Genomic DNA, 12076 nt, shown 5'->3' with positions numbered 1-12076 from the left:
ATCGTGCTGATCTCAGTTTGCAAAAAACTGATTAGAGAGCAGGCACCCTGCACAGTGTGTGGTTCTCTCAAATGCTCTGGAAGTCTGAATCCACAAAGATACAGAGACAGGGACATTAGTGTTTTCACCAATCACAAAGTACAAAATTAAAGCAATATCCAAATACTACTGTTTACTTCCCATTAATGTCACAAAATGAAAACCCAGAAAGGACTGTAAAAGGGAGACCCAGCCTCCCCGGTCACCACGCGGTCCGGAAGGCCGTAGCAGAGGAACGGTATTCCAGGCCGCAGGACCAAGCAACTCCTCCTGAGAAGGGCGCCACCACACAGGGAGCCTGGAGTTTCACCTGGGGCATTTTAAGCCTGTGGAAAACATCTTTCCCAGTTTAAGCTGGAAAAGTGGACTTCACTGGGGCTTTCTTATTTCTTTAAACCTTGAAACGTAATCATCTGACTAATGTTACAGGGGGCGTCCTCAGGCCAGTCCTTACTGCTCTCACTCTCAATAGCAAAGCCACATACAAAAACCACCACCAGTTGAGTTTACATAAAAAATTATAATCCTTTTGTTTTGCATAAAGTTGTCCTTTTCGTTTTCTTCTTCTTGCATACTCCTATTCAAATCTCTTTAGTACATATAAGATAAAAAAGGTTAATTTATTGAGCACTTACTATTCACCATGCAACAGTGCTAAGTTCTTAAGCAGGCATCCTAATTCAAACCTCACTGAGACTTTAGGAATCAGGGTGTAACCAATCACTAGGCCACTTAACCAAGAGAGAAGTTAAAGCTAGGAGGCACAGAGAGGCTAAGTAACTTGTCTAAGGCAAGGAAGTGAGTGTCAGCAGAGGCAGGCTGGCTCCAGGGACCATACTCTTAAATACACTTTGATATATTCTGTACAACTTTCCATAGTAACCCGGTTTTGAAAGAAAATAAAAATTACTAACAACTTTTAGGTTCCTAAAAGACTTCTCCTTGCTATATGCTTATAAAACAGTATAGTCAATCATAAACTGGTTGACAGAAAACCCAAATTGTTCAATGTGAAAGTTGCCTCCCACCTCCTACCCGAACCCCAAGTATGTGGGTAACACCACCAAGGTCAGTTAAGGTGGGCTTCGAAAAGAGAAACCAGGCACATCTGGAACCTGACCAGCTGGCTCTAAAAGGACTTGGTATCATTTTTAACATAGTCTTATCAAGTGCCATGGTCATAAAAGCTTTGAGCCTGCATAGTTGTGGCAAGTTATTTCACATACAGAGCTTTTCTGTCAGGTAAAACACCAAACATTTTTCTATAAATGATGCCAAGTGAAATGGCCCCTCCAATTACAGGTGTCCCTACGGGAGACAATAGCACACAGAGCCCTCTAGCTACTTCAAACAATCTTGCACAGCCATCGTTATAAACCTTACAATCCTTTCCATAATAGGAACAAACCACAAATTTATGTTATATATTTCAATCATCAGAGACTTTTCTAAAAGTGAAATTCACCCACATTACAGATTTTTTTTAAGATTTTATTTATTTATTTTCAGAGAGAAGTGAGAGGCAAGAGGGAGAGAAATATCAATATGGGAGTTAAACATTGATCAGGTTGCCCCTCGCCCACCCCCAAATGGGGACCTGGCCTGCAACTCAGGCATGTACCCTGACTGGGAATTGAACCGGTGACCATTCTGTTCACAGGCTGGTGCTAAATCCACTGAGCCACACCAGCCAGGGCCAGATCTTTCTCTAAATGTTTATTTATTGAGTTTAGAGAGAGAGAAACTTCTATTTGTTTTTTCACCCATTTATGCATTCACTGGTTGATTTCTACATGTGCCCGGATGGAAACAGAACCCACAACCCTGGCATACCAGAAGATGCTCCAACCAAGCTACCAGGCCAGGGCTGGATCGATTTTTTTAAATTCTGTGGTCTTGGAAATTTGAGACAAAAAGGAATTGCAGGGAAAAGCAGGGGGGAATAACTTTTTAAAACACATCATTTTTACAGATGTGCATCTGAACTTGTAAGTACACAGAATACTGCCATGTCCTGCTTTTGGCCCTTTGCAAGCAAGCTGGTTACTTCCTTTTGTCAGACAGGGAAACCTAATTATCAGATCTTTTAATCATTTGCAAACATTTACTGAAGGCCTAACGGTGTGCCCGGGCAACCTTATCCCAGAACACATTCAGTCCCAGAACACATTCAGTGACTGCTGCCGAATTCCACGAAAAGCTCTGAGTGCCTACTGGGGACAGGCGCTTCCAGAAGAACATTTCTCACCTTCCTGAGCCCCTCCTCGGTCTTTGCCTGGATCCGGCTCCAGTGAAGACCTAAAAGTGGGGGCAGGGCACACTCCCTTGGCTTCCTTTATATTACTAGATGTTCATACCTTTTATTCTCCACAGAGATAACAGTCAAAAATGCAGTTTCAGTGATTATGACCTGCCAATCTGATAATGGTCAACCTGTGACCAAAGCATAGAAAGGGCTTATTTGGGGAGGACATCAGCACGTTAGAGATAATTTTAGGTACCCTGAATTTCTCCGATATACTGATTTATGAAATATGACCACATGGAAGATGTGCCAAGAATGAAAGTGTTAATCATCAGTTTTTTACACTTGCAATTCAGAATGCATACCCACATTTCAAGCTCAAAGTTAAATGTTGAGTGGAAAGTCAGAAGGAAAAAAGAAGAAAAAGAAAACCTTTCACCACAGAAGGGAAAAGATTAAAGCAACAAAACACCAGCAACACTTAACTTGCTTTGTTCACCCAGGTGAGGCTATTTTAAGTGTCCAGAATGTCCTTTTGACCATGAGTTTCAAGGAAAATGGGGGAAGGAGGTAGAAGGGGTCCCCTAATAATTGTTCTAGGGCATCTTACATGATCTCACGTAACTGGCAAGAAAGTTCATTCCAATTGGTGCACTGATAAGTAACATATTATATTAACCTGAGAGATTTTCAGAATAGAAGGATAAATATGAAAGGGTTCTTTCTGTGTGCTGCATGAAATCATCAGCATTCCCTATTCCACTTCATATAAACAACAATATAATCATTTATTCCGTGAAAACAGGTCCATAATGAAGGGGAGATGCTCGGAGCTTCATTACCGGCCGGCTCTTCTTCTCACCTCAGCCACTCTCTCTTATATAACCTTTCTGCCTCCTGCAACAGCAACCTCCCCTATTTCCAAAAAGTCCCATTATGTGTTAATGTGCTAATTTCATCAACTCTAATGTGAACACTATGTAGAAGAAAACATCAAAGATTTTATTCCATAACTGTGTCAGAAGAACTAGTTTAAAGACTGGATAAAGACTCTATTTTCAAAGAAGACACTTGAAGAGGGTTGGGGTAGGCAACATGATTTCTCCCCTCATCCATAAGAATACCACAGCTGACTTAGAAATACTGCTTTCATATTTTTCTAAGAAGGCCATAAAGGCTGTCCATCAGGACTAAAGCATGTACACGCAAATACACGGAGACAGCTTAGAGGAAGATGCACCAGACATCAATCATGGATCCTGGGATTCTGACACCTCCAAAAGTACAAGGCAGAGCTTATCCATCTTAGTGTTTCCAACGTCAGCCTCATCTAATTAGGGTACAAAACATATCACAATCAAAGGGAAGGGTTTCACTTTGAGGAAGGAGAAAAGAAATCAATTTTTAAAAATGTAACTTTCTGAGGAAGAGCTTAAGAATGTAAAATACATAAAATGTTAACCCACTAAAGTAATATATTTTATATTCTGTTGGATGCACTTACACTCTCAGTAATTAGCAATATATACGAAATGCATAAATGAACTAGTTGTAAGATGTGTTTTAAAAATAAGGAGGTGCTGGAGATGGTATGGGGGTATCGCAGGGGGAACACAGTTGATCCTTGTAGCTGTGTGGGAGGGGCCCATAGGGGTCCATTGCATTTTCCTCTTTTCAGAAATTTTTCCATAACAGAGTATTCTTAAAGAGATGTATGAAAAGAACATACTATGTATGCACTGTGTCATGTTTGGTAACACTTCTGCTCTGTAAAGTGGAAATATCACTGGAAACACTAACAGCAACGTAGGTTCCACATCCACCATACATTTGTCGAGACTAAATGCCACTGTTTCAGATCTGCTGGGACAAAATGATGCGAAGGTTGTTTCCAAAACCCTCCCAAATTACAGCTCCCCAGTATCCTGAACATCAGGTGAGAATCCAAATGCAACTAAGAAGTTAGTTGGTGCAGTTCTGCGAAACAGACAAAATAACTAACAAGGGATTTTGGTTAAAACCTCACAAGACGGACTCTAATCCAGTACTAGAACATTGTTATCCCTGGTGTCAAGCAGATAAACGCCTCCCAGATTACGGCAAGTAAGGAGGGGTGCCAAACTGAAATCGAGCAAGGGTTTGAAAGCTGACTTGGAGCAGCAGCGCAGAACTGAGGCCGCCTGCCCCGCAGAAGCGCACCCGTAGAGCCTGAGCCTGGGACCCGGCCGAGAGCGCCCCATCCCGGCTCGCACCAAGGTCCCACCAGTGGCGGTGGCAGGAGCCCAGCCTGTGGCTCGGGGGCGCCCCCTGAGGTCCAGCGGCGTCTCCGCACCTTCAGAAAAAGGGAAGCCGGGGTCTCCCAAAGCTCTGACATTTTAACTTTGCCTCGTTTGAAGCGCGGCTGCATCCTCTTCTGCGGTACTTTTCCAAACCACATCCCCGCTCCCCCGCGACTCACACCACGCTGCCCTGTCCCTGCCCAACACCCTTCGGCTCCCAGACCAGGATACTGTCTATTTACCTCGCAGCGTGGGCACGAAAAGAAAATGTGGAAGACGAAAATTGTCCAAGCCCCACGAAGGCGGCATCACTGGTGGTCCCACTCTGGATTTCAAGCTAGAATTCTCAGGCAGGAAGAGAGAGAATCACGGCTGGCCCACTCACGGCACGCCGAGCGTAAGGAGAAGCCAGAGTAGAATTAGAAATTCCTCCTATTTCGCAAGGCTGCTCTCCTGCTGCCTCCCGCTGCCCCATTAAAACGTGACCCGTACAAAAGCTCGACCCCAGTGTGCACCTAATCTCCCTCAGCCGTCAAGTCCATGGCAAAGAATAAAGTCTAGGAAGAGCAGATGACTAATACCAATACTGAGTAATGGTCTTTCAAGGGGGAGAAGACAGTCTTAAGGGGAAAGGCCCGCACTGCCTCCAGCCCCATGGAGGCAGAGCTCTGGGTGGGCAAATTCCAGGCCTCAGGGTGTGTGGACGCACGTCCTCGCTCTACATTGAGCTGGGTTTCTGGGCTGTGGCAGCTCAGTGCGGTTCCAGGAACAGCAGAATGCGCAGGAGAGAAGGTGCCGAATAGAGAATGATGCTTCCTGCCCCTCGAGGCCACCCCCGTGCCTGCAAAGGGGACATACACTACTGGTCCCCGAGGGCAGCAAAAGCACCCACGCCCTTCTCTAGCAGGGCGCGCAACGGAGCTGAGGGATCCGCTGCACCAAAACCAAGCGCTCGGGCCACCCGAGGACTGGCGGCTGTGACCAGGGAGAGCAAAATACATCTGAGCACGTTTCCTTTTTTTACTTCAGATAACCCCCGCCTCCGGGTAGCCAGGAGCTGATGGATGAGAAGGCAGAAAACCGGAGGATTCTCTATCCTTAGGAGAGCAAGGGATGAAAAGCGAATCGCCTCCTTCATCCCACCCCTCCACAGCTAGGGCAGAAGACGTGGCCTCCACCCCCGAAGAGAGGGCTGGACGGATTCAAGGGAGCTCGGGGCTGCTGTCTGGAGGGCCTGCATGAGGGCAGAGGGAGGCGGCTGGCCTCTGCCCTTCTCGAGGGTAGGTTGGGGAGAGGGGAGGGTCTGCGGGTGGAGGGTTGCAAGTGGAAGGTCGCAGAGCAGCACACCGCTATGTGCGGCAACTTATTATCGTCATCAAAGGCCAGTACTGTCCGTCTTAACCCGGCCAGAAAGGAGCGGGTCTGCGTCTGCCAGCCGCGGACAGCCTGCAAAAGGGCAAAGATGAAGGTAGGCAGGAGTGCGAGAGAGGAAAAAATCCGCCTCGGCGCGCGAACAGCAAACGCTGCCGCTAACGCGCGCCCCCCGCCCCGCGCCCCGACCGGAGCAGCCCAGCCGAGCAGAGTTTCGGGGTTAACGGGCTGCAAGCTGGGGTTAGGGGAGCCAGAAATCTCCCCAAACCGCCTGCTCCCTGCCCTCCCACAGTGCCCAGGCCCCCGCGCCCGGAAAGGCTGCCTGTCGCCAGCACCGAAACGCAGCCCGCGCTCCAGAGCCGAGCGGGGGTCGCCCCAGGTCCCGGAGACCAGAATGAGACTGCTCCCAACGTCCCCAATCCTCCACGGTCAGCCTCCCTCCTTCCTCCCGAGATTCAGTCTTTCTAAAGGGTCGGGGAACAGCAAAGAAATCATCCCCCTTCTGAGCTCCTTAAAAACCCGCCTGAACGAGGGGCGCACCCTCGGCCCCTCAAGCCCACAGAGGCATCCCCCCGAGGTCCCTGTCTCCCCCAACAGCCCCAGAGTTCCAGCTCTCCCGAACAGCGGCGATCAGCAGAGCGAGTCCCCTTGTCTCCCGACTCTGTCTCCCCAGGCCTCCCAAACCAAAGCAAGAGCAGACCCCCGCGGCCCCTGTCCCCCTCCCCGCCCAGCCCCTTCTTCAATTCTCCCCAATCACCAGCTTCCCTAAACGCCGTCAGAACCAGCGGAGTGGATCCCTTTCTCCTCCCAGGGCGCCCGGCCCCCCTCCACCCTCTTCGGGGTCCCCGGGACAGGCGCCCAAGCTCCGTGCCCAGGCGACAACTCCACATCCCCGCGCGCGCCGGTCAGGGCCGCGTCCCCTCGGCGGCCAGCACTCACCCGGGAAGCACACGACATAATGGAGCACGGAACTGGTGATTTTCAGGAACAAAATCCACCAACACGGTTCCAGTAACCTCCGCATGTCCGAAAACGCACATCGAAAATAGGAAGGCAGGGGGGTAAACTTGTTGAATAAGTTCTTGCCTCTGTGTGAGCCTCCACTAAACGTGGGCTCTTCCCCTGCTCGCCCGTTCTGCGGGCCCCCCGCGCTCAGCGGTCTGAGTCCCCCTGGAATCCAGGAAGCCAAGTGTCCCCCGGAAAGCCTCAAAAAGTGACCGGGAACGCGAAGCCACGCTGAGGACGATCCACGGCGGAGAAGGTCTGCTTTCCGTTCAAAAAGGAGCGAGCTGATCGAGCCAGGCGAGGAGTCGGCGGGCGGCGGCGATGCCCGGGGCCCGGGGCAGGCAGGGGCCGCAGGCGGCGGCGGCGAGCAGCCGAGGATACCCAACTTGAGTCGGCAGCGCAGCGCAGCCAGAGAGCCGACGGCCGGGAGCAGGGCTGAGCGCGGTGTCTCCGGGCTTCAGGCAGGCAGCTCCTTCCAGGGCCCCGGGAAGGAAGGAGGCATGTTTGCGAGCGGGGAAGGGGAGGGGATAGGCGGGGGGAGCGAAGAGCCCCCCCAAAATAGAAACGGCAGGAGGAAAACACAAAGGATCTCAGAGGGGCGCTGGGGCCAGGACGCCTTCAGTCCATGCTCCTGAAAGTTGTGGCTCCGGCGCAGGCTGAGGAGGAACAGGGAGCGCGGGGCTGGAAACTGGCCATGCCTCCATACAGGAAGTAACATGTGAGCATGGATCCTGGCAGAGACTTTAAAGCCGGCGAGAGAGCGAGCGAGCGAGCGAGCGAGCAGGGAGCGCGCGGCGGCGGGGACGCGCAGCCAGGGGCGGGGGCGCGCACTCAACGCTCTTAAAGCAGCCACGTTCTCCTACCACCTCTGGAGGGTCCCACAGCCCAGTTCTCCAAGCGCGAGGCTCGGGGGTCTGCGGACACGCCTGGGGCTGTCTGGATGTTAGGGGCGGCTCTAGCCCGATCTTGGAGAGAGGGAGAAAGAAAACTGCCTTCTGGGGCTGACGAGTCTGCCAGATTGCCGTTCTGCAAGCTCTTAAAGACGCCGCGCTGGGCGAGGGCTTGGCGAGGTCTCCCCCGCCACCGTTTTCTTTTCTCGCGGATCTGGGACTTTGGGGGGGCCCTGGCTCGGGTCTGAGGAGGATGGCGGCAGGCTGCCTTGTTAGGGCTCCAGGGTACCCTGTTGGGTTTCATCGCCCTGGCACCGCGGCGGGGCGCGTCCTGCTCACTCCCTGTTCGCGCCCCTAGCCCGGCCCAGTCCCCTGCCTGGAAACAAAGCCGAGCGGCCTTTGCACTCCGGGCTGCTTAGGTTTTTTGTTTTTGTTTTTGTTTTCCGGGCTTCCATTGGCCAAGTCCAAGACTTGGGGTAGTAGGGGGAGGAATATTGATCCTTGACTGGCAAAATCCAGCCCTTCCTAGCTCCCCATCCCATTTCCTCCCGCCACGGTGGATCAGTGTGGAGTTTTCCGAACTTGCCTCTCCACAGGAGGAAGAAGGGTTTTCGCCCTCTGGCCTAGTATCAGGGAGGGCGCAGGAAGTGCGACTCTTACCCCCGGCTGGATGAAAGCAGCCCCGCGGGGTAGCACCGATTTCCTGGCAGCTACGCGGGGAGCGGCAGCCCTCTATAGCAATCCGAGAGAGGCGTCCGGGGAAAATGGGAGGACTGGGCTTATCTGTAATGAGTTTTGTCCCTGGGCTCTTGGTGAGATATTTATCGCTTAGACTTCTATGCACCCTATTTTTCTCTTACTCTAGTGCTAAAAGTGGGGGGAGGCGGGCTTCTGATTAAACGTGTAATTGAGCCAAGGTAATTAGCCATTTATAATTTTTGCCTAATTTTTCTGTCTCTATTTAAAAGCCATTTTGACGTGTTTTTAACGGCGCCTGCTGTTTCATCTCACCATGTAGGGTCCCCCACCCACCCAAACATCCCAACCGGATGCTAAGTTTTCAAATAATACACAGATGTTCAGAGATCCTCCCTTAAGATGTGATTAGGGAAGCAGTTTCACACCCACACTTCCAAAAGAAAAACCTTTGAAAAGTTACCTTTGGGATTACAAACTAATAAAAGCCAGGAAGTTCCCGGGGAGGGTCCTCCTCTATCTTTAGCAGACCAGAGTGAACACCCTCCCCCAGGGTGGGGAATGAGTCGACTTTGTTTGCTTTGGAATTTGGCCCTTCCTGGTTTTGTTGAAATCCTTACTCCCTTATAAATGCTAGCCTGGGTCAATTTTCTTGGGAGCCTTATATTTAAGGGATGACGATCCGCAATGGGACCTTTGCGTGAGGTTAGAATGATCCCTGTGTGTCTGACTACCTTATTAAAATTGAGTGATAAAATGGCGAATCCTTGGAAGTTAAATCGGAACAGAACACGTAGGTAGACATCTACAGGTGAGTTTACTCTTTTGCAAAATGAACATCTTAAAAACTGCTTACTATCTGCCCCACGTTGTGCTGAATTATTTCCATAAACTGCTCATTCCTCAAATTTACTGAGCACTCACTGTGTGCAGGGCAAATGTGAACACAGACAAAAACAAAAGGACAAGGCCTGTGACCTTTGTGGAGCTTTCCTTCCAAAATACAGCACACATTCTCATCGAGTCCTTACAACAGTTCTGTCAATGGTAAGAATTATTTCCCCCACTATATAGACAAGGAAACCTCAGAGGAGCAAAATAATGGATCCCTAGCTAGTGGGTAGCAGAGTTAGGATTCTGAGGTCTGTCTGCTTCCCCAGACATGAAAAGAAAAATGGTTTGAAAAGACACTAGAATGTGGGATGAGGAAAAATGGCTTAAGCATGGGGGAAACCAAGTGGGTTCGGAGAGTGAACTACCACTACTGTTACAGTAATAGGAAACCCACACTAAAAATGAATGTCAAATTAGGTCTGACCTGGCCACTGTCCTAGGACCCTAGGCTGAAGTTTAAGGCAAAATGCTTTTACAAGCCACCTTCCGCAACTTAGACCCCACCAGTTCCCAAACAAAATAGAATTTTACAGGCATACCACATGGGATGCCTATTTATTCATTCTGCAACCAATTACAGAACAGCTCATACACATTAGACACTGCAAGTCTTTGCTGCACAAAATGGGCTGACCGGGTACCTGTTACACTCCCACCTGGTGATTACAACTCCCTCGGGGGGTGTGGGAGCTGCACAATACAGTGAGCCCCCCAGAAAAGTGAGTATGGAGGACCTAGGAGTGCCAAGGGAGAGAGGGGCTACATTGATGCAAAGATAAGGCTGCAAAGAGAAGGTTTGGGTATTAGTAATAAATTACTCCCAAACTCAGTGGCTTACAACATACACATTTATGATCTCACAGCTCTGCAGGTCAGAAGTTGGGGCACCGTATGTCTGGGTCCTGTGCTCAGGTTCTCCCGAGGTTGAAATCAAGGTGTCGGCCAGGCATTCTCATTTAGAGCTTGAAAGTTCCTCCAGATTCTTGGCAGAATTGAGTCCTTTGTAGCTGTAAGACAGATGCCTATTTTCTTGCTGGCTGTGGAGGAGGGGTTAATCTCAGCTAGGGGCCACCCTCAGGGGTAAGCCGCAAGGCTCCCTCACAACATGGCAGCTTACCTCTTCAAAGCCAGCAGGACACCGCTGCAGTCAGCTCGGTCTTCTTTTGTTAGTCTTGACGCAGGTCACTCATGCAGCTGCAGTACGAGCTTCTAGATGCTCAACTGGGATTCCACACCAAGGTGGCCTCACTCACATGCCTGGGGATTGGTGCTGGCTCTTGTCTTGGACACCTCAGTTTTCAACCACTGATACCTCCAGCTGCCTATCTCGGACTTATTCACAAAAAGGTCTCCAGCCAGTAGGAGAAAAGAGATATAGACTAAGCGGTGGTGTAACATCACTTCCACTGCATCTTATTGGTCAAAGCAAGTCTAAAAGTCCAAATTCAAGCAGATGGAGAAATAGATTTAGTTCTTAAAGAGAGGAACAGAAAAGTTGCATTGCAAGGGAGATGAAAACAAGTGTGGGACCAATTGTGACCTTTGCAAATAAGCTACTCCATCTACTCTTAAAATTAAACAGTGCCTGTATGAATGGAATTGTGTCTCCAAAAGATATGTTGAACTACTAATCTTTAATACCTTAGTAAGTGACCTTATTTGGAAATAGGTTCTTTACAGGAATAAACAAGCTAAAATGAGGTTATTAGGGTGGGTCCTAAACCTATGTAATTAGTGTCCTTGAAAAAAGGGGAAAGTCAAACAAGCACAGTGGGAAGAGAGTGCAAACACGGGGGAAAAAGAGGGCCATGTGACAGCAGTGATGTATGTACAAGCCGAGAACACCAAGGACTGATGGCAAACACCGGAAGCTAACAAGGGGCAAGGAAGATTTCCCCTCCCTGTTTCAGGAGGTAAGGCCCTACCAACACTTTGATCTTTGACTCCAAGTCTCCAGAACTATTGGACTATATATTTCTGATATTTTAAGCCATCTAGTCTATGGTACTTCGTTGTAGCAGCCCTAGAAAACTAAGAAAGAGCTCATTAACCTTTTGCCCTTCATGGTTTTGATGTGTAGACAAACCACACTTGTGACTGTTTTCAACCCCACAAATGAATGCTTGCAAAACAGTACCAAAAGAAAAGCTATTCTAGTCATTCCGACTATAAATTTGGGACAATGTTTATTTTAGGGTTAAAGAAATTAAGACTAACAAAACATGTTTACTCTAAAAAAATGTAACAAAGGAAAATCTCAAAGTCCTGTAACAATAATATTTGTCATTACATGAAACCCTATATCCAGTGACCTAAAGAGAATGAACAAGTAAGGGTGCTAGTTGAATACACTTTTTAAAATGTAGGGTTAAGTACTAATTAATAGCAAACATGACTGATAAGGCTCTTTTGGTGGCAAGTAACTGAAGTCCAAAATAAATGAAATGGAACATGGAGAAGTTATTGATTCATGTCCCTGCTGGTAAGTCCAAAGCTTTGGTTAACACTGGATGCAGGGGGTCCATGCTGGCTCCAAATCCCTCTCGAGCTCCCATGGCTCTGGTTTTCTCTCCTTTGACTCCCTTGCTTGGCTCCAGGTGATTTCTGTTCTCAAAAGGATATCTTCCCAGTGTCCATATTGATTCCCCAAAACGTAT

General features: G+C 49.0%; 1 protein-coding gene across 3 annotated transcripts in view; it reads right to left on the bottom strand.

Annotated features, from left to right (window-relative positions):
- PTPRG (protein tyrosine phosphatase receptor type G) overlaps positions 1-7686 on the bottom strand; it is a 681808-nt gene extending 674122 nt beyond the window's left edge. For all 3 annotated transcript variants that reach the window (XM_054595580.1, XM_054595582.1, XM_054595581.1), the window contains exon 1: positions 6874-7686. In XM_054595580.1, the coding sequence (XP_054451555.1) occupies positions 6874-6958 (85 nt within the window). In that variant the 5' untranslated portion in view covers positions 6959-7686. The remainder of the gene's footprint in view (positions 1-6873) is intronic.
- Positions 7687-12076: the final 4390 nt, after the last annotated feature.

This window comes from Pteronotus mesoamericanus, unplaced genomic scaffold (assembly GCF_021234165.1).
Source record: "Pteronotus mesoamericanus isolate MK-2021 breed Mesoamerican mustached bat unplaced genomic scaffold, CSHL_Meso_final scaffold_54, whole genome shotgun sequence".
Classification (NCBI taxonomy): Eukaryota; Metazoa; Chordata; class Mammalia; order Chiroptera; family Mormoopidae; genus Pteronotus; species Pteronotus mesoamericanus.
The sequence above is the reverse complement of the archived record's forward strand: the minus strand, read 5'-3'. Positions and strand labels throughout refer to the sequence as shown.